General features: G+C 43.0%; 1 protein-coding gene across 2 annotated transcripts; it reads right to left on the reverse strand.

Annotated features, from left to right (window-relative positions):
* Positions 1 to 10,622: 10,622 nt before the first annotated feature.
* DYRK2 (dual specificity tyrosine phosphorylation regulated kinase 2) lies at positions 10,623 to 26,176 on the reverse strand. Of its 2 annotated transcripts, XM_075080859.1 has the most exons (3): positions 25,740 to 26,175; positions 24,878 to 25,014; positions 10,623 to 16,389 (listed from the first exon to the last, which is right to left on the reverse strand). In XM_075080859.1, the coding sequence occupies exons 1-3, from the start codon at positions 25,792 to 25,794 to the stop codon at positions 14,788 to 14,790; spliced, it is 1,794 nt and encodes a 597-aa protein (XP_074936960.1). In that variant the 5' UTR covers positions 25,795 to 26,175; the 3' UTR covers positions 10,623 to 14,787. The 2 variants fall into 2 exon arrangements, with proteins under 2 accessions (XP_074936960.1, XP_074936961.1); XM_075080860.1 differs by lacking the exon at positions 24,878 to 25,014 and having other exon boundaries at positions 25,740 to 26,176.
* Positions 26,177 to 27,887: the final 1,711 nt, after the last annotated feature.

Raw genomic sequence — 27,887 nt, forward strand, 5'->3', positions numbered from 1 at the left:
CGTAAGAGAGAACATCATGTTTTAACTTGTCATCAGATCAGAAAACGAAAAATGCCTCCATGTGAAAAGGTGCGAGCAGGCAAGGGGAAAACGCAGCAAGAACGCAGCAAACTCCCTGCCTTTTTCAAGGTTAGCACAAACAAAAACTTAACATTTTAAATGCTTTATCTTCTGATTCCCCTCACCCTATTATGTCCAAAGGTGATTTTCTCTGGGTTACTCAGCTGAATAGGAGTAAGGCGCACCAAACTGAACTTTTTTCAGATGGCATCATGTACAGTGAGGTACCAGCCAGCCTCATGGATTTTTGTAACACGGGATGATCCTTCTCCCACACCTTTTTGCTTTAAAATAATTGAGGTAGTTAAAGCATCTCTCCTTTTATTCTCATAGTTGCCATCTGCAAGTGATTATACTGGAAAATACTTTTTTTTTTTGGGGGGGGTCTGGATAGGAAGGAGACCTTTGATCTAAGACAACATCAAAGTCCCTGGAAGAGAAAGTTTCCCAGATTTAGGGAGCACAAAACTTACTGTGTGGAAAACATTTTATATGTGAGAGCCAGCAGTTCTCAGACAATGACAAAATATGAATCCAGAATAGCACAAAAAAAAGGGCTGCTCTCTGCAACGAAGCAGACTGGCCTGGAGAAGCTATTCTGGGGACTGTAAAGTATACATGCTCAGACTCAGGGGCAGGCAATATCTCTGAAAATCAGCCTCTGGGATACTAAATTTGGATACCCAAAATTAGAGGCCATTTTTGAAAACATGAGCCTGGGTGGAAAATTTTGCTCTGTACATAAGCAACATGCCATTTTCACAGGATTATAAGAACTTAATCCTAAACCAGTGTTTCTTCACATATGACAAAAACACCCCTCTTCAGTCAGGATGAAGTTATTTAATTAGTCAGAGCTCACAAACTAAGGCAAACATAAAACCCAAACACAAACAGTTGCAGAATTATAGCCTGGTATGCGGAAAAATAGTCCCCTTGTGTTAGGTGAGCTAAAAAAGAGCTTCACCAAAAATGTTTTTAAAAGCAGTCTCAGAGAAACAGACCTTAAATTTTCTCAGTCGAAGCATTGTTGTTTTCCCTTGGGGAACTCAGCTGCATGGGGCATGATAGCTTTCCTCCTCCTGGAAAACCAGCCTCTGAAGACATTTTTGGAGGTAGAAGCCACCCAAAGCCCCTCACATTGGGATGCAGCCCCAGAACGCCACCAGGTGATGCTGGGGGACGTAGCCTATGGCATGGTCAATGGGAAATGGCTTTGTCCACCCTGCGGGTTAGTCCCTTGCAGATGTTACCTGCAGGAACAATGATGTCCCATACCAGCACTTCTGTCCTTCCCACACAGACAGGCAGCATTTCCTTACTCAGACACATGAAATATTTGGGGGAGATTAATCAGCTCGTAACTACAGGTAAGTTACCGAGCTGATTACTAAGAAGACACTCTTCTGTGTGACTATATGCTATACACATTGTGCAACAGTATGGACCTGTGACAACTCACTCTGCTGTTGCCATTACCTAGCATGTCTCTGGCACTGTTATCCAGCAGCAGTTTCAGTTACTGATGATTCCTTAGTCACCCTTCCATTTTATTATTTCTTGTGTCTCTCTTACTTTGGTTCCAGGTAACAGGAACAATGTCTTATTCTTCACTTACATTTAACTTGCGTGTATTTCCCCACCCCCTACCGCCCCGCATGGTTTGTACAAAAACAGTCTGTCAATTCCTCCCTCAGATAGTTAACACTCAGGGTTTCTTCAATTTCTTTTGACCCCTACTATAAAATTCATTTTGATGAATTATTTATGTCTGGAGCTCCCCAAGGAATTATCATTTGTATCTTCTATAGTTTCTGCCTGTCACCAGCTATTACCGAATTACATCAGCTGCAGTAATCAAACCTGGTTCCTCCTCCGCCTTGGCTTTTTGCATCACCCAACGGACACAAACCAAACAGCTCCTGGAGCAGGTTCTTGCCCATTTTGGAGGCTAAGGTTCTGTTGATTTTATTTCCTAATAACCTTGCTATGAAAGGTAGCAATAAAATAAAACATAGATGCTGTTACTTCCATGCATTTAGGTAGGGAAATAATGCCTAAACCAAAATCTCTCCCAGCCTCGGACCAGAATGTAGTTGTATCTGTCTACGCTCATTGTCAAGTAGAAACAACTGTATTCTCCTAAACTGACTTAATCCAAACATCATCTTCAGGAAGCAAACATACCCGCAAGCTCCCTAAGCCCTCCTTGAAAAAGAAAGCAAACCCTTGGTGTGAATATTTATTTATTCAGCGATGGGCCTTGGTTGTCATCTCCTCAGTCATTCATCCAAAGCCAGACCATAATATTGTCATGTTTTCCAGTGACCACAAGAAGTGGGTTCTTCTGAGCTTAAGGTCCTTAATGTTAGATCTTAGAACAATTAAAAGCTTCACAGAAGCCCTTTGAACATGACTTCTAATCCACCCTGGCAATAATAACTGTTTATGTGTGTTAGGCTAAACAGGCAATAAAATCTTTGTAGGATTAGAGTTTTAGTCAGGAAAAACTTGCGTGTACAGAAAATCCAAATGTAGACCTGTTTCATTTGTTTAACAATTTTTTTTCAGTGACTTTTCTGTGTGCCTGAAAGCTCCTTGCAAAGCTTTTGCAGTGTTTTCAGTTTCACATTTAAACTGACTACCTCTGGCTTCTTTCATGTTTAATCTGCTTTCTCCTGCTCTCCAGGTTCCTATGGCAAAATAAGCAAGTGCCAAAAAGGAAAGAAAGAAAAAATTGTAAAGCATGGGAAGAAAAACAAAAGCAAAACCTAACCCTTAAAAATTCACGCTTCTGACAATATTTCAAAATAAATATTCAGAATGTGCTTGAAAAATGTTTTTTTCCAACTTTAAAGCAGCCATCCATAATACTTTCTTGCCCTTCCATTCACTTTATTGTCTTAGCTTGTCCAGGAAACTTTGTACTGAAGGAAAGAGCAGAAAAAAATCCCAGGCAGAAGCCTTTCTTTGCAAGAAAACTCCATTATTCTGTACAGGAGGGAGCTCTCTGTTTAGAATAAAAAGAATGGGCAGTGAAGACTTACACTGAAGGTTCCTCCCTGGTCATCAATGTGGGCTTTGAGTTTTTTTTAGAGAAGCCCCTACATTTGGGATCACATGATACAGAACAGCTAGCACTAGGGGTCAATACAGTCTAAACATACCACCTTTGAAGACATGCCTTCAAACCCTGACTTAAACTCATTAGTGAATCCTATTGAAGCCCTCAAGTTGGCACAGCCAGCCCCTCTCACCATCTGCAACCCTTTTATGCGTGACACAGAAGTGGGAATTGGCAGAGGTCGGGGCCAGCCTCTATCTCACTTTCTCATGACCCATGATAAGAACACATGCCACGAAATTCAGTCTCATTATTAGTGTTTCATAGGGACTAAATTCACTCCAGCAATTTTAGGTATTCCTCGTTTTCCACAGCTGCTTTACTATTATTATCTTCCTTCTTTGTGCACTTTTAAAAGAGTAAGAACAGTGTACCTGAGCACTCACTGTAAGACATTTCAATGCAAGATGGCCAGGTCTGGCACAACAGTACCACCACATCTGGCTTGATGTCTCTCCATGAAGTAACTCTCAATGAAGTGTGTAGAAAACCAGGATTTTTGTTTCAAATCATACTATTTACCTGGTTTTGATAACACTGAGGACTCTGAACACTCAGAAAATATTAGCAGTATTGATACATGTCCTGAAAATTCCTTAGTCTAGAATTTAAATCTGCTTTCTTTTTCTAATCTGTTCCTTTTAAGTTCATAGGAATTGTTCGCTGGATTTGGGGGTTACAACAGACTTATTTCCAGATATAGCTCTGAGACGAGAAACTTTTATTTCAGTAAAAGGTCAGAAAATAACGGTATAATAGCAATCCTAGGAGTGAGGAGTTGAGGAAAAACACCAGATGAAGTCAGGGGAGCCAGCAGCATAATAGTCAAAACATCTTTGCTATTTTTTTTGGTGTAACAGCAACACCTTGATACATCGATGTTGATTGGAGCCAACTGCATCACGTCCTGAAACATATCTTTGAAAAATGAATGCTGAATATGATTAGTTTTCTTACAGTCACATAATTTCTAATGTTTTCCTAAAAGCTCCAGCTTCTTACATTACATATACTCATGAGAATCATGGGGTTTCATTTCTCATGATAAGGCAATGGAAATCTAATAGATCAAAGTCAAGCAGTTAGATACCAGCCAAGAGAAATTTTGCTGTGACTTGCATCTCATCATCTGTATGGGGCAGAAGGGAGGAGAGGCAGGGGAGCAGCCAAGGGGCTGAGGAATGGCCCTGAGCTGCTGGTGTGACACAGAGGAGAAAAATCCTGGGATGTCTGAGTGAAGTACCGCAGTGGGCAGGGAAAGGTATTTTTCATACTGTACACACCCCCGGTGGGACCACAACCAGAATGCCACCCACAGCTCTAACAAAGCTGAACTCAAGCTAGAACAGGTGCAGAGACCTAGCAGGATGGGAATGGGGAGTCAGTTTTACTGATGAGACAAATATAGCTTAATAGGGTTAGCTTAGCAAAAGAAAGGCTGAGAGAGATACGATTACACTTTAAAAATACATGACCAAATACCAGCAGGGCTGAAGAATCATTCAGGCTGTAAGACAATGTTGGCACAGGAACAAATAGCACAAAAAAGTCAGCAACTATTTAAAACTAAGAGCACATTTCTAACCATCAAAGAAACAGTGGCTTATAACAGTCTTCCAACAGCAGCAGTAGGTGCTAGTAAGCTAACTACTTCTAGAGCAGAAAAATAGTAAATTTATGTAAGGGATTTTATGACAAGGTTATCTACTGTAATAGTGGGTGTCCCTTAGGCTCTATGCATCTAGAAAGGTTCTGGTTGTCATGGTTGGAAGGTAGAAAAGAAAAAGAAAAGTGTAAACTCTGAAAGCTGAAATCCATGAAGGCAATTAAAAAACACAAATAGGTAACATTTTTTTTAATCTCCTGACTTTGCATGGCTTGAATCTGTCTTTTTCATACATAGGGTACTCATGGCTCAAGCAATGATATCAAAGTCAAATGCAATAGAGAGCTGAATGAACCCCAGTGAGGGGAAAAAAGCGATCCCTTCTTTATTGCTTACTGCCCTTCCTTTGCAACCACCATGCTCCGTGTCACTCCAACCTGCCTATCTGCAGAGAGGCTGGTTCACGGGGATTTCCTCAGCTTTGGCCAAAAGGGGAGTTTGTCTGCCCAGCACTGCCAGACCCACCTCAGCCAAGGGAAAACCAAGAAAGTGGGAACAAAAAGTCTTATCTTGTTCTTCTGCTATAGCTGGGGATGGATTGTGTGCCCAGCTCCTTCCTGGTCAGAACATCCCAGGTGCCTATGATGGCATAGTTTTGTCAGAGGAGAAAAAAAGAAAAATATTTATGCCTCCTCAAAGGCCCATAGCGACTGTCACTCTCCTCTTTCTGATCTTGCCCAAGTGAGCCCGCTCCACAGCCACCTTTTTGGCGAGCAGGCCCAGTGGGTTTTACCAGGTGGGGAAAGGTTTCTGCTTTGCAACCTTCAAAGGCAGAGGCACATTTGCCTTCAGCTTGATTTCACGCACATTTCATTCACAGGCTCTGAAAAGGCTGCCAGCATCGCTACTCCCACACAATAGATCATGAATAACTGCACAGGTATGTATTTCAGTGAAGGCCCTTGGAGTGCGACCCTGTAACTCATGCAGAGTCTTTGGCCATAAAGATAATTTGTCTGAGTCAGTATGAGAGGAAAGAGGAAATTTGGGGTTGAAAGGTATCTGCTATGAGAAGACATCAGCCTACCTTTCTGGCAGCTCTGCCTGCATTGATTTGCTGCAGGCAATTTTCAGTCAACATATGAAGAGCACTGGCAGGAGCTACTTCCTAATTATAAATCATTTAGTCAATCAAAAAATAGCTCCTCAGCTACGTAAAGATCTCATTTCTTCTCAAGAGCCTTACATGGAAAGAAAAATGGGAATGCTGTACCAGGAAGAGGGAAAAAGCTTGATTTAAAAGTGACAAAAAATGAAAGCTTCAGGATCCCATTTGTGGTGTAACTTACAGCAACTTAGGTACTTGTCAAAGCTAATTAAGACAGGCCATCTGCAAACGCTTCTGATTGGAAACATTCCCCTCTGCGCCAGCAGTACAGTGCATTACAGCCTCCTCACATCCCACCCTGACAAATGCTAAGCTGCTTTGCCTGATGCCACCAGTACTGGGGTAGGGAGCACTTTCCTCTTCCTGCAGCGTGAGAGAGCTTTACTTGAGCATCACCCTTTGGTTCTGCACGAACCACACAGGAAAGGTGTCCCCACCTTGTGCACACCGTTAGGCACAGGAGCACCCCGCAGGGAGCAGGGCCAGTGCCACCTTTGCACATGGGCACAGCCCACTCTCAGGCCAGCTCTCAGCAGTGGGCTGGGACGCCTTGCCAGGGTACCCCATGGAAGCAACTTCACCTTCAAAGCACAAAGAATTGCTAGATTCACTGCCTTTGGCCAGCGATTTGCAGGCTAAGCTGCAAGCAGTGACAGACTAGCTCAAGAGGAATTAAGCCTGCTGGTCCACACCAGCATGGTGGACAGATGGGTGCTGGGCAAGCCTGGGAGGTGTCTGTGGAGGAGCAGGTCCATCAGGGCAAAACATCTCACAGGACTGACACCCAGGAAAATAGCAGCGCAGCGTCCAGTTGCTAGCGTGCAGTGCCTTTGATACGCAAATGTTTCATTTCTCCTTAGCAATGCTGCTTTTTTTTTTTTTTGTCCAAGAGGTGTTCTTTGTACCCCGAGGAAGCCAGAAGTGCTGGAAGCTCATGAGGAGCACCAGCCTTGCAGGGGAGCCAGGGGTACTGCCGCCTGGGTGCAGGGTAGGCATGACCACCAGCCCAGGGCTATCCTGGGCAAAGCTGTCTCTGCACAAATCGTAGAGGCCATTATGGAAGTGCCACAGCTGGATGCGACAAGTACTGGGATCTTTAGAAATCCATTTTTAGTCTAGCTGGTGGGCTTTACAAACTCTGCCTTGGCCCTTGCATTTCTTTGCTGAAGTTTATCAACCCAGTATAACTGCACGGACCCGGACTTCAATCCCAAAGGAGAAATTTCAGTTGCCAAGCATGGTAAGCTAGAAAACAGCTCTCCCATTGGTGAAAGTTCACTTTGGAAAAAGTGCAAGGACCACCTGTCCGTGGGGTGACACCCACCTCCTGCTCACTCTGCGCATCCCGACAGTGAAACAGGGACTCCAGTGGTGAGAGTTTGCTTTGACGTGTGCTTATGATGTTGGGCTTATACTGAACCTTCAAAGAGGCAAAAGGAAAACGAAGCCACATCTCCTTCTTTGTAAAGCACTACAAAGAGTGCCTGCAGAGTTTTTGGTATTGTTTTCCAAAGAATCATATACACATATACACATAAACACACATATATATATTTTGTGCACACATGCACACATACTCTTTAAGTTTAGGTCCTGCTCATCTCTCAGGAGATTATATTAGAGTAGGTCTCTATACCTAGGTGGCTTGAGTGAAGTATATTTGTAGTGCCTGCCAGGACCCCACAGACTTGGGAACAAAAATTAATTCTGTGTGGAATTTTTACTGCCACACCAAAGCTGAAGTAAAAATCTTAATACTATCTTTTTATTCAGATAATTTTTATTAAATTAAAGAGGTCTTATTAAATAAATCAATACTAGGTAACTGAGTTTGGCACTTGCTTTTCTGCTGGTGGACACGTCTCTCACATGTTATGTTTAATCGAGGTTTAATACTTCACTGCACCTCTATTTTGCAATGCTTTGGCATTTATACAGTCTCATATGGACTCTGTGGGTGCTATGCACAGGGCACTGTCAGGTCAGACAGTCTCTGAATGAGAACCTCTGGTTTTCCCAGCACTAATGTTAGTTATAAAGTAATACTTCACCATTTGCAGCTACTCCAGACAGTATCTTTAGGCACATAAGGTATGCATAGTCATGCCCAGCTTCCAGACAACCAAACCAAAGCAAAGAAATGAAAACACAGCCTACAAAAAAGGGAAAACAATTCACACTGTTAGCAGGAACACTGTGTTTGCCACCTCCCAGGGTGGCATGCAGAGTTCCTAGACCAAGAATTTCTCAGAAGAACCTCTCCCTAACTCCAGCTATATCCCAAACGTTCTCCAAAAGGATGTCATGACCTTGTTTTTGTAGTCTCATTTCCCCCACAAGCCATTTCATTCTGTAGCACTTGGCATTTCTGCTGAGCTTCATGCAGAAGTTGAAGAACAAGGTTAACAGCCGATGTGGAGACTGGAACCCAGCAGCTGGAGGTGAATGTGCGTTCCCTGTCTCTGGAGTTTGGTACTAAGCTAGACTTTCTGTTTATTGTTGGGAAAAAGCTAAAGAAACATTATGTTTGCACTACTCCCTAACCCAAAGTGCTCAATAATCAGCAGAACTCCAAGGCTCACCACAGCCAGAGGCAGGAAAGCACTTCATAAAAGCAAACAAATGAACAAGCAAACAAACAACAGACAAAACCAAATAGGGAAAACGACAGAGAAACCCCAGTTCTAAGAGTCACAGAGGATTTTCGGTGAAGGAACAGAAACCAGTTCTATCAATGCCACTTTTACTATGCTATAGCACACCTGATGGCTGGGAGACACCTAGAAGCATGTACTCAAGACAAAGACAAGGAATGCTCTTTCTCTCAGGAACATTAAAATATAAAACACAACACTATGCTAGCAGTATAATAGCATTATAAATCACATTTTTTAAAGAAATGTATACTTTTAAAGTTCTAGCTACAGAAACGACCCTTTAATGTTATCCTGTAATTATTAGCATGGCGTTTAAAATGACAAGCTCTGAAAGATATTTTTCCACTGAAATAACAGGTTATCAATGGTTTCAGACACTGAGGTGCATGTAAGACTTTGCCCACCTCAACCCAACCTCACTGTAATTATTGAACCTTCACTGAACCCAGGAAAGATCATGCTTACCTCAAATTTGGCCCTATGTGTCTTATAGGTATCTTTTTTTCCCTCTGAATACCAGCTCCTGATTGTAAACAGGCCTACACAGATACTTGCCTTAGTATTTATCTGCTTTTTAATTTCTCATATTCTGATGAAGAGTAAAATTCATGCTGGGCATCTTAAAAATATGGGACAAAATGGGATTTTTAAGAAAAGCAGCAGCACCTAGAAGTGAAGAACATGGTACTAGATCATAATTACACTTCTCACATTCTGTACTTGGTTTGCTGTAAAAAACCCCAAGAAACGCACAGCTGACATCCAGAGGAAGTACCGTGGAGATAACAGCAACTACAGACCATCATTCAGGGTGGGATTCCAGGGGTCCCATTTTAGAGGGATCCGAGCTGTCTCTGGCAGAGACCAGGGAGGAAGCAGTGCTGGCAGAGGGCAACGCGGTTTTCCCCACCAGCTAGTGGGAGTCTCAGCAAATGGCACAGGCCAAAACCAACTTCCAGACAGTGGAAATCAGGAGAGACGGCCCCTGCTGTTCTTCAAATGAAAAAACTGATGCAGCAGAGGTGTACAAGAGCTGGCAAGAGGGGTAGACAGCTGAAGAGGGTGAGAGACAGATTAGAAGGGAAATAAACCCATTAAAAAAGCGAAAATAACTAAATAAGGCCTTTGTCCTCATAAGAGCACAGTAATTAACAAATAGGTTTTAATCCACAGAGATGCAATTTTTGGCTTGCTGCTCTTCAGGGACAGTAAACTGTGTTTATTTAATCTTGATTGTTTCTGTGCTCTGGAATCTCCCAATTATGCTGAAGAGACACTAAAGAGCAGTTAAAATCCCTCCAGTTCAGCCTGGTCTCACCTGAATCTGAAAGCTTCTCCCTGAAGCTGCTCTGGGTGTACACTGACATTACCAAGAAGACAGTGTGGCCAGTTACTCACAAGACAGTCCTGCGCTAAACAGTGGTATTATTCCGGATGTGTATTTGGACAGAATTGAGCTCAGCCTGGCCTACCAGCTTTGTGTAGCATGTTCTCGTTATCCTGGCATTTATGAAGTCTGACAAGTTCTGAAAAGTAAGCCCAACTCAAAAATCAGTGCACAAACCTGAGCTTTTTTAAAGCACTTAAGAATATACACTGCACCTTTCTCAATCAAATATTTCTTATAAAATCAGCTCTATTGTTATTTTTTAAAAAATTTAAATACCCAGGCAGGCAAAACTTCTGCCAAAGATGTTTCCTCTCAAGTATGGGGCAAACAAAAATACAAAATATATTACGTTCTAAGTCCTGAAAAGAACTTTAGAAACCTTTGGGCAAAAGCAGCCTTTGGGCAATATTCAAGGCCGTCAAGACACATGAAGCAGCAGAAGAGTCATCCTCCAGCAATGGGTAACTGCTATTACAGATACCAGTATGCATGCTGGGGGACGAGACACTGCTGGCACGGAGCAGGCTAGGAGGAGACCTTCCCATGTGTGAGAAATGCCAGCGCCCCACAGGCTTTCTTTAGGACCAGAAAAAAACCCAAACTACAGTGGAGAGAAGTAAAGTAGGACATAAAATTTTATTCTGAAATGATCTCTGGCCACAACAATAAAATGTAACAAATAATCACTAGAACAGTCTTAACTCCTGTCATCAGCTGTACAATACATACAGTATCATAAAACTGGCCACTAGGATTAAAACCCACTACAACATCTTTAATGTTAAGTGGCAACAGCAGCATCTCACAGAAAATTATACATACATATATACACAGTCCACATTCAATCGTTTTTCACATGTTTTCAGTACACACAGTTGCAGCATATTACAGTCACGTGTCTAAGTCGTTGCCCAATAAAAACCCAAGCTGCTGCTTAGACGTAATCGTAGCAGTTGAACCGAGTAATTACAATTTGTAGCAGAGATGTACAAGCCCCTAGAAACAATAATTCACAAATGTTATTTTATTTAAATGCTACCATAGCATTAAACTGGGCAATATTCTAATCTTTGCTGACTGGAAAAAGAGATCTTTTTGTACTTATCGCAAATAGTATTGATGGAAAAAAAATACTAAAAAAAAATGGAGAGCATTAAATAATGCACACCCTTTCCTAAAGATTCCAATATTGCCCGATGCTACTTATGTCTAAAGTGTTTTCAACATTCCCATGAAGTCATTTATAACTCCAAACCACCCACCAAGTTAAAAGTGGCTTAAGTGCCTTGCACCCAAATTGTAAAAATCCCTGGCCACCTTTATAAGAGCCAGGCACATATAAAAGGAATGCACTTTGGTTCATACCAAATGCCCTGGGATTAAATCACACTATAAAACTAAAGAGCTTGAGGTAAATTTTTACAAATACAGTTGATTTCTGTCTAGTGTCACCATAACAAAAATTTATTTAAAAAGAAATCAATTTGATGTTGGAGTACAACCAATGAGGAAGGGCCGTCTTTAACCCTTTAACAAGACGTACTACAAGAACAGTGTGTCCTCTCCACCCCAGCAGTGTGATTGCCTTATTGTTTCTATTAAGGCCTCAATCATCTACAGGATGTTTTAAGACAGGTATAGCATTTAAAAATAGATTTCATCCCTACTATCCAGTATTCAAAGGGTTAAAGAGGCCAAGACCAATGCCCTACAACACGGCATTTGTAACAAAAGGCACATTGTTAACACCAAGGGCACAATCCATCCTCTATTGTTAATCTACACATCTTGCATCACTCTGTTGTTCCAATACACTTAAGTGGTAATGAACACTCCAGTGGTGCAAGAAACTGAGCCAAGTGAGACTGCAACCAAAGACAAGACAACACTGTGCTATCACTAAATCTGAAAATAGCTCAGACATCCCCAGACAATGGTAACATGTGAGACTAAGCACTGTTTCCAAGCCAACTTCTATCAGCCTAATTATCAGAGCCCTTAGAATAAAATCACATCAAAGCAAGAGGCAACGTCCTTTCCCGCCCTCCCTCCTTTTTTACAGGTATAAATAAGCTACAATAAAAAGCAGCTACGCTACTTAAAAACCTCGATGGAGCTGCTCCTTTAGTATAGAGGAAGTTGCACTGTATCTGGGTTAAAAAAATAGCTCTGCACACTATATTTTGGCCTTAAAGTTTCCGGTAGCATTTATGAAGGTAGATCATAAATGCATTATTGGCATTAAGAACTGGTTACGTGAAAAAGAAAATTCAGTGGTTTTAGCCCATTAATGAACCATGAACATTATGAACGTTTTCACCTTTAATTGCCATGAAAGGCAGGAACATGTGTCAATGCTCCCTTTAAAATATATTAAGGGAGGTGATTCTTCTTCCGCCCCTAACATAAGCATCCCTATTTCTTAACTTTTGCAGGAAGAGTTAAGGTAGACAGGAGTGGTAAAGCCAAGTAGGTGGTGGAGGAAGTAAAGATTCCCACTTACTGTAGAAAAATACATAGTATTGTATTCCCACAGTCATGACAGTCAGTTAATTTTATATGAAAATTAATATATCTCTTTTCCAGACTTAGAATTTATTGACCGTAACTTACTGGATATTCATATTCCAAAAGCCACTTTTCTTAGCTGTATTACTATATTTCATCTTTAACATGAACTCATACATGTTTACATATTGCACTTACACACATTGTATTAAGTCGTGAACATTTAACACTAAATAATTTAATTAGACTAGAGGCAGGAAACGATCTTTTTTTAAAAAGAAGTAAGAAAAATGGTTGACTGATGCTCTAATTTTTATAGTTATCAATCAACAAATATCATCCTCTACTCAGAAATTATTTTTGGAGCTTCTTTAGGTGTTGACTTTTTGGCAAGAAGTTAAGCGATATGTTTCCTGAGAATTCTGTCATTTTGCATTTATATCCCTCCCCCAGTCTTGCATTAAAAATAAACCGAACAAACAAACAAAAAAATTAAGCTATAAGTGGTAAAGTAATGAATATGAAGGAGAACTTAACCGGAAACTTTCTTGGCCTCTCAGGGGACCATGCTTTAAGTATTTTTCATAATTTGTACAAGTAACTCAGTAAAATCTGTGCATATAAATGTTGCTTATAGTAAAGTTATTGAGGTTTAATGCAATCCATTCTAGTATGTCTTGTTCTAGCATCCATAAACCCTTCTAGATTATGTTCTACTTTGTTTAAAATTCCCTTTTCATATGTTTTACACATCCAATGTAGACCACAGCCATTCTACGTGATGAAATCTTGATCTTAAATTTCAAACTGTTCCTGTTGAAAACATGCTACAACGTGTGAATATTTCTCTCGTAGGTCTAGACATTTCTCAGTAAAGACCATCTTTCTTCCATGAATGCAGTTAAAAGTAAAAAAGAAAAACCAAGCATTAGCACACACACACGAACAAATCTACACATATCTCTAACTGCTCCTTCAAAGTTAATTTTCAGCTACAAAAGCCAAAGAATAAATCAAATTCCAACCATTTAACTTTCCTTTGATAATTCCCCCTCATTAGAAAGTACCTAGAATGGTGTCTGCCAAGTGAAAAGCTTTCCACTGAGGATCTTTCCATCTACAGTTATGCTGTCTAAGGTGAAGTGCTCTTCTACAGAAAGCAATGTAGCAACATAGTGTTTGCCCCGACATGCCGATTTGATCTGAAGTGTAAATGTACCAGAGAGGTCACAGTCACTCAGACAAACACTGTCAGAAGAAATAAAAGCTGTCTGTGAAATCCATGTAGCATAACAGTCTGGAAGTTACAGTGTAAAACTGACAGAATGAGCACTTCTGCCTATGTGATTTAGGGACACCAAGCTGCACATTAGAAGAGAAAAGAAAACAGGGGTGAGGGTGTGGGGACAAGAAGCCCAGTGTGAATACTCAATGGCATGTGCCTGAAATGAAGTCCAGAACGTTTTGCTTTACCAACTCATCAGTCACCTTCAGATTTAGAGGAACAGACATACATACATCTTCATTCTTTCTTAGACTGCCCCTTCCTCTCACTCTACCACACAGCATGCAAGGTAAAAGAGTCATTTTAGCCCTGGAAGTTCTTACTTTTGCATTATATTTAAATGCTCATTTTGATCAAAAGACATTACTTTCGAATAGAGAAAGCATTCCACAGGAGGTGACTGTATCATTAGTGATACCACTACTCCCTCTGGGCTACCATACAGAAAACGACAATATAACATGCTATGGCTCCACTTCAGATTACAAGTTTACAGGCGCTTAACTGTATTTCTTTGAGCATTCTCCCTGGAGTTCCATCGGCCATTAGTTGTGAGTGTTTGCAGAACCAAGACCCATACCCATAAAATCCAAAAGGCAGAGTCTTATTGAATTTACACCAGGTGAAACCTAATATGAACCATGGAAGAGAAAGGTTAATATCTTTGACACCACGCTGCAATGCATGACAGTCATGTTGTAACCAGTGGCCTGCCACTGATGTTTATTACTGTGTCACACTAGTTACAGTAAGGCTAATTGTACTGTAGAAGACAAACATTTTAAAAAATAAGTATAAAAACTTAAAGCATTGTCCCCGTGTTTTTATAAAAACAAAATCAACATTTCTTACATTTAAAATGAGTGTTGAAAGATACAAATGAATAAAGTTATTGAGCAAATAAAAACATATATCTGAGCTACTTTTTCATACAAATAAGGCTCAGCCACATTGTATCTCTCATATTAACAGCATTGGGTTTTTCAAACTCAGCTAACGAGTTTTGGCAACACTGTTCTTTGCTGAATATTCCCATTGGCATCTGTCATCTGTGCCAAATTAGTCCTCAGTTTTGAAGCTGAGCTTGAAGTTGGAGGTAACTTGGAAATCGACGTTATAGCACCAGTGCTCTCTGTAATTCTCTTCGCCGAGGCCTTTTCCCCAGTTGGAGGCTTTGGCAACCGCCTCCTTAGCCAGGGATGCCGCAAAGCCTGGCTGGGTGTCATACGGATAGCAGGATCCCATTCTAAACACTGTTTTAAGAAGTCAAGGAAGAGGGGATCATCACATCCCTTCAATGCATTACCCCATTCTCTGCTCTCTGGCGGGCCACGTAGTTTTCCCCTCCGAGAGCGCCCACCATTAAGTATTACAGAGCCATCAGACAAGGTTGTAATGCTGCAGTAGCGGGGATAACCCTTAGAGCTCACAAAGTTTTTGGCTCGCTTGGATGAATCTAAGAGTTTTGGAGAAGGCATGCCCAATAGCTCGATCATACAAGCCAGCTGGTCTCCTTCATCTTCTCCAGGTAAAAGTGGATAACCGGTGAGAAGCTCTGCTAGAATACAGCCCAAGCTCCACATATCTATGGGCATCCCATAACGAGCACCAAGGATGACTTCAGGTGCACGGTAAAAACGTGACTGAATGTAAGTGTAGACGCGCTGATGTTCATAACAACTTGAGCCAAAATCAATCACTTTAATACCACTTCTACCCTGTTGCTTCAGCAGAATGTTCTCAGGTTTAAGGTCACAGTGAATGATTCTGTTTTTGTGCAAAGCATCCAAGCACTGTAAAATTGAGTGGGCAAACTTGCGGACCAAAGGCAGGCTAAAGCCCTGAAACTTGTTTTTCTTTATTAATTCATACAGGTTCATGCTCAGCAGTTCAAATGTCATGCAGATATGGCTGCGGAATGTGAAGTTTTCCAACATGTGAATAACATTCATGTTGTTATCCTTATCTTGCTTCCGGAGATGCTCCAGGATCTTAATTTCTTCCGCAGCTTGGCGGTGAAAACGTTTTTCATTTCTCACCATTTTTAGTGCCACATGCTGATGCATCTTGTGATCATAAGCCTTCACCACCTGCCCAAAGCTTCCTTTCCCTATAACTTTCAGGACTTCATATCTGTACGCAATATGATCATGGGGTACTTGTATATAAGACCCTTGGTCATCATCATACCCACAATTGTTTGAACCACCGATCACACCTTGCCGCTTCTTTGCATTTGGACCCAAAAAGTATATTTCAGGGTAGCTAAAAATCTCATGATGCTCAAAAGCTGTTAATTTTTGCATGTATTGCTTCATTGCCTGCTCCGGTGTCATAACAGAGGCTTTCACCTTCCCTGTTCCATCTGTAGATTTTAAAGAGCTGGAGCTCCCTTGTCGTCTGTGAGCACTCTCTGTCTGTCTGTCCTGAACCACTGGCAATCCAGATTTGGCTAGCGTTGTAAGTCCATTGGGCTGTGTTGTCAGAACCGTCCTCTTGTTACTATTATCTTCAAACAGCTGCTGAACCTGGATTTGTCCATGGCTACCAACATGGAGGTGCTCATTCATTGTGTGCTTACTGCCTCCAACCTAAAATTGAAAATAAATACACACCCAGTTAACAAGAAAGGCATGAACTCTGTGCTTCGCCATGCATTCTTCAACCTGCCATCCTGCCTAAATCACTTCAAAACTCAGTATTTTCTTTGAAGTCAGATGTCTACAGATAATTGAAAAAATACAGCACATATACTGTGATGCTGCTAGATGCTATTAAATTTTCCAGATCCTTGTTTCTCAAATGCCGCTTTCATGACTCCCTAAAATGTCTGCAACAAGGCAACCATAGATGTGCTACCATGATAAGCTAACAATTCCTCCAATGAATCTTCAAGGCAACAGTCCTGTAACATCAGGAAGCGTGCTTGAGGGACATCAAATTAGACTTTACAGAACATAGTAGCAGTTTTACTGATGCTGGAGATCAGTATATAATGCCTGCTACAACTTATATGGCTAAGGCTCTCCTAGTCACCTGTCCTCAGAAATCAAGGTTTTAATTTGTTTCTAAATCTGCCGTATATCAAAAGCTCCAGATACAATTCTAAGCAATAAGGAATGCGCTGTGACACGCACAAAGATGAAAAGAACCTGCACATTTCTGAAGTTCAAGAGGTGCCATTCACTGCTTGCAATTGAGACAGTCACTAATCAGCACAGCATTCAGATCAATGACGCATAAGCATATCCTTTAGCACTTTCCCAAACCAGTCATATAGGAACTTTTAACCAAGATGAGATTTGGGGCCTGATACAGACTTGAGCAGACAGAAAATCTTTGCCTTGAGGAACATACAAGTAACTTTAAAGGAATGGAAAAAAGGATTAGTTGATTTTAGAAATTACATTGGTTCTTGACAGTTTTCACAAGGGAATAAACAGCATTCAGCATTTTCAAGGAAAGAAACACTGGAAGTATTGCGGTGTGAAAGCAACTATTGCTCAAAACCTGTTATTTTTAAGGAGAAACGAGAAGTTTACAAGCATATACTTGCCATTAAAATAGCTGTCCTTAGAATTCCTCGTCTGCTTTACAGTAGAGGATAATTAGTTTGTCTTCTGCCTGGTCTTACACAAACATGGGAAGAATTCCCCTGCTGTCCCTCCAGCTGATTCACCAGCCTTAGTATTTATGCCAAATTACTAACCAAAAGTTCACTGTTACTGTCAGGCAGATGATCAAGCCAGGGTTGAAAGCACTTTTAATCTGAACCTTATTTTTTCTAGGCACCTAAGGAAAACACATTTCCCGTTCACTTAAGGTTGCTGAAATGAAGTCAGAAAATGACAGTTGTGTGCTGTGACACGAGGCAATGAAATCTGTGCTGCAACTGCAGAAGTGCTTCCTAATGAGAAAACCAGGACATACCACGCAGACTCCAACATACTTCGTGTTTCTGTTAAGGCATCAGTCTGATATGGCAGAAGCATGATTCTGTAAATTCAGCAACTTGTTCCCAAGGAGAAGCCAGCTGGACACAAGCTTCACCTTTGGAAAATATTTTGAAATTTGCAGCTCTGAAATTCACACAACATAAGAACAAGGGATCGGTTCTGCTGAGTTCACTACTCTTCTGATACCCTTAGTTCACTACTCTTCTGATACCCTTTTGACTCACATTGAATAACTGGTCCATTTTACTTCATCATTGCAGTTTGACTGGATACATTTATTTGCAGAGCAATTTGGGCTCACACTATCAAATTTGATCAATCTCATAGAAAGCGTTACACATAATTGTGATTCAGGGCAAAGACGTTTTTAACATTTAAGCACAGTGAAAATATACAAGATATCGACATTAATTCCCTTCCTAATTTGATGTCTCAAAAGCATCAAGGGGACTTAACGAGCCTACCATGCCTCCAGGGATTTCCTTCAAGGCAAGTCTGAAGCACATTGCAGTAGCAGTTTCCTGAAGGCTGCCTGATCCTCTATACAAACAGTAGTTACTGAAAAAAAGAAAATTCTGCCCCAAGAGGTGCTACATGACACACCTCCAAAGAACCAGATCTAGTTAGTAAGATGTGTTGGAGGTTCAGCACATGCGGTATTGCAGGTTAGTGAGAAATGCACAATGAAGCAGCAGAATAACTGTACAGACTACAAGCACCCAAGCTAGGAAATTCCAGGTACAAATGTTTCTTCTGCAGCACTGGTTGAACAACAAAGCAGAACATATCTGGACAAACCAGAAATAGATAATACTAGCATACAGACAATGAGGAACAAAGAGCATAGGGAAGAAAACCATCTTTAAGAATTTCTTACCCCAAGTACTCATTGCCACAGTCACATCTTGAATTAATTTTTTTTTTCACTTGAGTCACCTGTTTTCAGAGTTAACTATTTTCTGTCCTTCCTAAGCACTGCTTGTTTCAGTACTGGGGAATTCTTCAGACTTCAGTTATTTGCTTTGTACCAGGACTAGGAAAAAACCCAAACATTTATTCACTCTCAACAGGGACTAAAGAGTTCTTTTTCCTAAAAGCATGTTTGGAAACACATTCTAAAGTGTAAACCATGTAGCTCTGCTTCCTGCACCTTCAGGCACCCTCATCGTTTCTCTTGCTGCTCACAGGTTGGCTTTTTTCTCCCTAAGCAGTAGAAAGAAATCACCAGCATTATCCCAGCTTCACCCCAAATCTGAAGTGACCGGTTTTGCCAGTTTCAGTCAGCTGCTGCTTGGGAATGCAAATGCAGATGCAGACAGTAGCACTAGTTTTCTTTGTGGAAGAAAAGACACCAAAATATCACTAGGCTCTATTCCAAAAGCTGTGGCGGAGAAGAGAGCTCACTTTTCTTTCAAAAACCCCAACAGGAGTTTCAGAGCTATCAGACACATCACAACCACAAAGTCAATATGAAAAATGGATTTTCCCCATCTCAAGAGTACTGCCTGCACAAGAATCACCACCCCTTCTTCTATATCCAGCCTGGATGTGGGTTGGATTCTCACCAGCCCTTTGCTCTGCCTATCTACTTCTGGCTACTGGGTGTCTGAGATTGCTGTCAAGTTCAGGCTTGCACTGCTTACAAGCTCCACAGGCTTCACCAGTTACGCTGTAAATTCCCTGAACCACAACTAATGGGCTTGGGAAGCTACAAAGGACTACAGCCTTCTTAGTTCAGTACCGAACTGTTCACGGTACACAGAAACTCCATCAGCCTATTGTCCGAAACTGTAAGCCTGAGAGGTTTATAACACGTCTCCTTTTTGCTTCTGCAGATGGGCCTGAAAATTCCAGAACAAACAACCTACAGAGCTGACAACCTGCACGCACTGATGCAGCTCACTTATATTTTACTGTGCTCAGACCCATCTACACCTTCTATGATTTACATATTTTTATAGCATGCATCTTCAAAACCTTACTGATGTATACATTTCTCCATAAAACATATTGAAATAACAGGTAAGCTTGAACTCAAAGAACTAACCTTCCTGAATCTACTGGCAACATCAATTACAAAACAGCAAACAGTACAATGGGGTTTTTTAATTCTGTCAGTAGGTTTTCATAACTTCAGAATCACCACTACAATTTTGCTTTAACTTTGGTTTGCTCAGTTTATGGAAGCTGATGGCTATGCTGAAAACATTCACCTAACCGTTGAAGTAGAGACACCAGGCAAAACAAAACAAAACAAAAAAACCCAACACTTTTTTTGGGGAGGGGGGCATGAAATGTTTGGCGCTTGGTTTTTTGTTTTGTTTTCACAAATCGGTTTAGGGACAGAGGTAGAACAGTAAATTCCTATACTTAGACTACAGGCCTATAACAACATAGAAGTACCATAAAACAGTCCACCCCGCTAACAAGAAGGCAAACCAATTGACAATTCCTTTGCAGTAACATTCAGCCAGTGCAATGGCCTTATTTCAAGACCTTCCACAAGACTATGACTGTAGGGTTGAACATCACAGAGTCATATACCTCTTCTCAATTTCATCTTCTAAAAGCATCAAGACATTATGTAGTTGTATCCTATTCCATCTTTGCAAAAGTCGCTTGGTGTGATATTAGCACCCTATAAAACTCTCCAGGACAGACACATGCTTCAGCTATATATTATCATTTTATTTAGAGCAAAACTCCAGAAAAAAAGATTTTGCTGTCAATCAGAATCTAAAATGGTTTATAAAATGAATCTTAATAATAAAGCAATCACAATTGCCTGCTGAAATACTGTACAAGAATGAGATATCTTTATTTTCTATTACTTTGCATAGATGAGGACAAGGGAGAAATAGTGTTCCAAAGTAATAACTTAAGAATAAATGTCACACTGTACACCCCCTTCTTTACAGCATTTCTGGGGATGCCAGTTTCAGCCCTACTGTGTCAATAACACATACAGTATCAGGTGTAGCACGCTTCACTGTCTATTTTGACTATAGCCTCAGCAAATGTACAAAAGGCCTTTTCTTCCTTGATAAATCAATTCAACAGCATTCCTCTGTCCAGTACTAAAAATAGCTGCTAATTAGTACGGTAACAATAATGCAGGATTATCGTAATGGTTTTATTATGAGTATGGGTTTTATACACTGAAAAAGACTAAGCCCTTGTCCTAAAGAGCTTGTGGCTCAGCAAGAGCTGTAGAAAAAACACACCATTTAGATTTTTGCTGCTGTCATATCTGGTCCAGATAAGCTTATTTTCTGAAAAGTTAGCTTTGACTTTATATAGCAAGTATTTTCACAGACAGAACTGTGCCTCAGGAATGATACAGATTAATAAACTTTTTTCCTCCTGTCAGGCCTATGCAGGTGTGGTGAGCCTGAATACTTCTGGGATACCCTGCATGTATTACACATGCTGAAACCAGAAAGGACAGTCAACAGTCAACACACACTAAATTGAGCCCTACAGTGTACACATACAAGACGTGCCCAGATGTACTGTGGTCCCCATAACACAGTCACCAGCTGTTGGAGCCCAAATTTCAAAGCCCTCCCATGAGAAGTTAAGATAGCTTCATATTCCCTCTAGACAAAAGTTTTGTGTAGAAGAACCATCCAAAGTAAACTAGATATAAAAAAGTCCAGGTCATGACTGTATAGTTATTTCCACTTAAATGTGACACCATTTCTGTGGCAATTCATTACATGAGAACACCACAATATGAAGGTATTTTCTTTGGTTTTACCTGCTTTAAAGCAGCTGCACACAATAAAAATTTGCAGCATGTGACGCACCAGATCTTCATGTTAACAGAGTCCAGGAACCTCTCTGTTCCATTACAAACTAATTTTTAAAAATTTTATATTAAAAATTTTTAAGATTAAGACTGAATGACTGATGCAAAAGTATAAGGATAGACATTTATCCTCAGCAGCAAAAGAAAACAGGCTTGCTGTAGGGTAAACTTAGAAAGGGCTTGAAGGGGGGGGCGGACTGAATCATGCACTGTAAATGGGTTGTTGTTACAGTACTGGTCAGGAGGACAAAAAGATTAAGACTGCTTTACTGCAAGAGAAACAGGAAGAGTGCAGAATGCAGGGTTATGTGCCAAATAAGAAAGAACAGAAATGGAGGTAGACAAGAGACGGAGACAAGAGTCTGGGAGAGGGACTCACAGACGGGTGGGGATTTACATGAGCAGAGCAGCAGGCGAGCAAGATAATCTCTACTGCAGCATGTCAAGCGGATGTACGAACACCGTAATGAAACAGGAGAGAGTGAATAGAAAAAGGTTCCAATCACCAAGGCAAGAACTTAAGGCTTCAAAAGAGAAAGCAAGGACTTTGGAGAGGAAAATGAAGAAGACAACGGGATGGAAACAAGTTCACGTTTTCTACCATGAGCCAAAAAGATAGTCAGGAATGGAAGCAGATGTGAATAAGCCCAGGATGAAGCCACAATTTTTTCTAAAAAATAAGCAAAACCTTTCCCTGGTATAATACACAACAGCCTGCTTAGCAACAAAGGTTGCTCTGAATGCAGAGACTGCAGCCAAAGCCTCTGCCCTGTTACACGAAGCCTACGTAAAACAGCATCTTCTCCTCTTCAACCCATGCTCTCCTATGCCATTATATTCTACCAAACAGTGAACCTTCACTTGAAAGTAGAGGACAAGTTTCACTAGAGGCCAGACCACACAACTCACTGCTGCATGAAATATGGCAAGTAGCAGATTTCTTCTCTGCCTGAATTAAAAGAAAAACCTTTTCACTTAAACAAAAAACTACCTTCAATCTCAGTCTCTCTTCACAACTAGTGTATTTACAATTTGTCTACTTACATCCAGCCACTTAAGCAAACCATACCTTCTGAAAGTTTAAAATACTCCCAAATTTTAGCTATTACAGAAGTCACATAGCTACAACAGGGATGAAAACAGAATAAGCAAATGAACACAAAGAAGGAAAATTGTTTAAGAGAACTGAAATGTTCCATTTTGAATAGGTCTGACTGGAGAAAGTAGTGGGATGCAAACCCAATGGTTTCAATCAGTCAGTGTCAGCTGAGGTCAGTAGGCCTGAAGTTTATAGAAAGATCACATAACAGATACAGCCCTTTTTTTTTAGGTTAAGATCCAGCATTCTGATGTCACATCTGATCCTTACCACAAAAAGTTATGCTAGACAACCACAAAATAACCACCTACAAAATTCAAAAAGGCAGGCTGAGGTATTTCTGTCATAGTACCCAAGGCTAAATAAATACTGTAGAGTAGGCTCTGTATCACAAAGGAAAGGACGAGTTTGCAACAGTCAGAATCTAGAGGGACACGAAACACAGCGATACAATGCTTGATCATCCCTATGTGCTTCCACAAGTATTTAACCTCTATGTATATATACATACACATGCATACATGCTATATATAAACATATGCAGACATACACAATATATAGATACTCCAAACACAGAAATATAATGCTTGAACACCCCTTGCATGCTTTCGTAAAGACTTCATCTCTATTTATGCATGTATATATGCACTGACGCTATATATAATACACACACACATAAATCTATGTATAAAAATACCGAAGTTCTGTCCTTCCAAAATTAGTAAGTAGCCCCAGATATATAGCTGGACCACTGTGCTTTCCTAAGTCCTAAATTAAGCCTGGGCTCTGTTACATGTGGTCCCCTGTTATTTGTGGGCCCATCTGTATGTGCAGTTTCATGATGGGTGTCCAGGCTGTTTGTACTACATTTCTTTTCTGCCTTTATAAAAAAAAAAATTAAGCTGCTGCCCCAACTCTAAAATCAACCTAGCTAGTATATGAATATGAAAAAATTGGCCTTTGATACTAATGAACAATTCAGATATATACCCTAGCTACGTAAATATACAATGATGTCGATCTCAAGTATGCAGCTCCACCTTGAATTTGCAGAATATTCATCACTCCTTTTGGGAACATCCTACATACACACACTGATATTTTTTTTTTCATTTAAGCCAATTCCTGCTATAAATGGATTTGAATAAGTTGTTTTTTCCCCTGAAGCTACATAGAAAGTCGCTGAAACACTAATGATCTAAATGCATAGTTTCACCTTCCACTAGCCCATAATCACATTACCATTTAAAGCTCTGCCATATGTTTACGAAGATAGCATGTGAGCATCCATGAAGAACCTATTAATTCTAAGAAAAAACTATGCCATCAGTGCCTTTCAGGGTCAGTATGAAATCTTTCATAATTTAAAAGGAAATGTATGCAATAAAAATTTCAGATATTTAGTGTTAACATGACAGCATATAGACCCTCCCTCTACTCTGTCATGCCTTCAGGACAGAGATATCCTCTCTCATCCATATATAGTGGCATACTTGGGAAGTTTCATTCCTAGTAGATTAACTAGGAGTGGGAGATAATGTGAGATATCACAGAACCGGAAAATAACATCCTTTTCATGCCATCAGTGCTTATTTCTTTAGGTAAACTACTGCAGCAATAAAGTAGGATTCATCCAATCATTGTCCCCGAGCACAGCAATAGCTATTTCTATCGTAAGACAGCTATCGGCCTGAGCTAATCAGACATATAAGGGGAGAACAGCCTTCATTTTTCACCACAGTTCATGTGACCCTTTCATCACAGTGACTAACCTCATTGCCAAAATAATGTCATCTCAAAAAATGCATTTACCAGAACAGCTCCTCTGTGCGAGTGTGGAAGATCGAATTTGTCACTGAAAATGAGACACAAAACCAGACTGAAGGGGGGCTGAGGGGGGCGGGGAGGGAGAGAAAGCTGATTCTCCCTGTAGTCACAGGGTCCCAGCCTCACAACAAACATGCACGCTTGATCGGAGTCTGCAGAAATTAAATGCACTTTGCTTAAGCACCAAGCGCCTCGTCAGGCGGGACGGGGCGTCCCCGACGGCGGTGCCCCTGCCCTCTCCTGCCCCGGGGTGCCTGTGAGGGCTCGGTCCCGCCGCGGGGGACAACCGGCGACAGGAGAGCGGCGGCGGCGCGGCGAGCGCCCGGGGCCGGACGCCCCTTCCCCGCCCGCCCCGCCCTGGCCCCCCGCCCCGTGCCCGGGCTCACCGTGTGGGAAGCGTTGCTGGCCCTGAGCGGCGGCAATGCGAGGGGCGACGGCGGGCCGGTCCCAGCTCCTGCCCGGGAGACCCCGGCTCCGGTGCCCGGGGAAGACTGCAGCGGGCGGCCGCTGTCCCCTGGCCTGCCTGCGGAGAGCAGAGGGGTGAGCGCGAAGGGCAGCACCGCCGCCCGGCTTGCTTCAAGCAGAAGCCATTAAAAGCTAATCACCGCCGCGGCGCACACACGCACCGATCCGGCTAATAGCGCGGGCGGGCCGCGCTCGCCCGGCTAAACCCTTCATCCGAGATTAACCCGCCACCGGCAGGCGCCTCACCGGGACGACGAGCCGGCTCTGCCCCGCACACGCCGCGGGGCTGGGCGGCCGCCCGACCTCCCCGAGCCGTCTGGCCCGCCGAAATCCCGGCGCCGCCGGGGACCCACCGCGAGTTCACAAGTCTGCAGCGGGAAGGGGGTATGAGCATCGTTGCCCCCTGTCAAACGCGGCCGCTCCGGCACACGTAGCCATTCCCAATTTTTACTGGGTCGTTTTTCTAACTGATTTCTCCTCTTTTTTTTTTCCCCCCTTCTTTCCCTGAGGCGAACTCGCCACCCCGCACAGCAACAGCAGGCCAGAGCCGAACACGCAGCCCCCCGCCGGCCCCCCGGGCTCGGTCGCCGGGGGCGGGGGGGGGGGGCGTGGATCATTGTTCCGACACGCACGGCCCCGGTTGCGGCGGCGGCTGCGGGGGCAGCCGCGGGGCGGCCAAACCTCTCCCCCCTCTTCCCTTCCCTTCCCGCCCGGCCCCGCACGGCGCGGCCCGGGGAGCCCGCAGCCCGGCGCGGTGGCGATCGCGGCGAGCCCTCTCCTTACCGGCTGGGTAGGCAGCACCAGCGGCGGCGCTAGCTGAGGGTTTTCTGGTTAACATGGCCGCTGGAGAGGAGGGAGAGGAAAAGGCATGTCAGGGTGGCTCTCCTCCGCTGCTCCTCGGCCTCTCCGGTCGGCTGCTGCCTCTCTTCTCCGATCAGCTACACCCAGACCCAGACACGTTCTCCGCTGCATCCCCCTGGCGCCGGGCCGGCCGGACAGACCCTCCAACGGCCCGCCGTCGCCTCCCGCTGCAGCAGCAGCAGCAGCAGCCGCGCCGCCGCCGCAGCCCCCGGCCCAAGCTCATCACCTCCCCCGCCCCCGCCCCGGTCGCCCCGGTCTCCTCACACGGAGGAGGGGGCAGCAGAAGGCGGCCGGACAGGACCCTCCTCCTCGGGCGGCGGAACAGGGACGAGCAGCGCACTGGAGGGGCAGTCCCCGCCCCGTCGGCCGCCTCCCCTCCCTCCGTCCCTCCCCGCCGTCGCCGCCGCCGCCGCGGCCCGCCGCTCCCCCCGAGCGCCCGCACGGCCCCTCAGCGCCAACGGCCGCCCAACGGCCGCCTCAGGCCGGTCCCCGGGCGCCGCCGGTCCCCGCCCCCCGCGGGGGTCACAGCCATCTTGGCCGCCGGCAGGCAGCCAGCGCCTCGCCCCCTCTTCCCTCAGCCCCTGCGGGGCAGGAGCAGGAGGGGGGCGATGCCGGAGGGTAAACGGGGAGGGGGGGGGGCGAAGTCGGGGGATCGCTAGCTCCTCAGGCAGCGAGGGTCACTGGTGCCAAACTGGAGGGACAAAGATGGCACCGTGGGAGGAAGGACACATAACCCGGAACGTGTAATGGGATGAAAACTTGAAAATTAGCGGTCAGGGAAAAGAGGTTTTGGGATTGCCCTGGAGTCCTGAGAGCCTCAAGCTAGAATGAGGGAAATGAGAGGCCGGGGGGGGTGGTGTGTTATTTGCCTTGTTTTCCAAACTGTACAACGTGCTTTGTGGAGTACAATGCTTTGAATTCCTGGTTTGTCAGTTGGAACGTCATTGGAGCCGAAAATAGCTATCTGAACATTTGCTCAGCTTGGGACAGCGTTGCAATGAACTTTCCTACCTACGCTCAAAGCTTTTTGAAGTCTGTACAGACCACACATATTTTCCTTTTTGAAACAGCTGGTAGATGTGTAGACAGATTGCCCTTCATCCCCTTCCACAGAAAAGGACAGAAAAATAAACCTTCCCTTTTCCTATGCCTAAGCAAAAAAAAAAAAAAACAAAAACCCAACCCATAATCCATCCCTGCTGACAGAGAGAAAGACTTTGCCTCTTCCAGTGCTACAGATACATGCATAAACAAAGACATTTCCTGTACTGGTACAAAGAAATAAACAATTTCCCTAACCCCTCCTATCACACAGAGAAAACAATCATACCTTCTCCCGCCCACACCCACCTAATCTTTTCCCTTCACTGTAGCAGAAAGAAGGCTTTCTCTTCCTCAGGGTCCCCCCAGATGTCCACAGGCACTCCCAATGTCCTTGGCTGCCAGGTGTATAAATGTTGTTTTCTGATTACTCTCAGTATTTTCCCATCATTGTCACAAGCAGCACACGTACATCAAAAGCATCAGAAAAACAAACACTGTGATAATATTATTGTTCTTTGTGAGATACCTTAAGCATTTAAGGAATGGTCAAGGAAAAGATACTTTTCTAGTCAGTCTAAGGAGCTGGGAAGGGGCAAGAAGCTTGTTCACGTTCAAGCTAGACAAGAAAAACTGAAGTTGATATCAATTATCTTTTCGTAGGGCTTGCAGGAGTGCTTATTTCATCTTAAATGATGTGTCCTCTGACTGTCAAAGTCACAGATGGCTTCATGCATATTCTGGGGTTAGTTACACCTAAACGTCAAGATAAGAGAAAGCCCTTTAAGTGTCCTGTTTCAACACCTTTCCAGTCAGGTATACCATTCACAATATGCCTTCCACAGTTTGTTCAGTCCTGGACCACTATGAAAAACTATGTGAAAAACCAAGTTAGTCTATCACATCATAAACAATCTTTTAATTAAGTCAGTGGAAACATGCTACATTGGTACTTGTCCAGCTATTCCCTTTCTAAAACTGTGTGCATTGTAAGCTTTCAGCATCAGTCTTTAAACCTCAGAGTGGGCT

This window comes from Phalacrocorax aristotelis, chromosome 1 (genome assembly GCF_949628215.1).
Source record: "Phalacrocorax aristotelis chromosome 1, bGulAri2.1, whole genome shotgun sequence".
Taxonomy (NCBI): domain Eukaryota; kingdom Metazoa; phylum Chordata; class Aves; order Suliformes; family Phalacrocoracidae; genus Phalacrocorax; species Phalacrocorax aristotelis.

Coding starts and splice junctions, on each gene's coding strand:
- DYRK2 (XM_075080859.1), bottom strand. CDS start 25,794: ATGTTAACCAGAAAACCCTCAGCTAGCGCCGCCGCTGGTGCTGCCTAC. Junction 25,015..25,739: donor TGGTGCTGCCTACCCAGCCG/GTAAGGAGAGGG, acceptor TGCTCTCCGCAG/GCAGGCCAGGGGACAGCGGC. Junction 16,390..24,877: donor CCAGCAACGCTTCCCACACG/GTGAGCCCGGGC, acceptor TTTCAATTTTAG/GTTGGAGGCAGTAAGCACAC.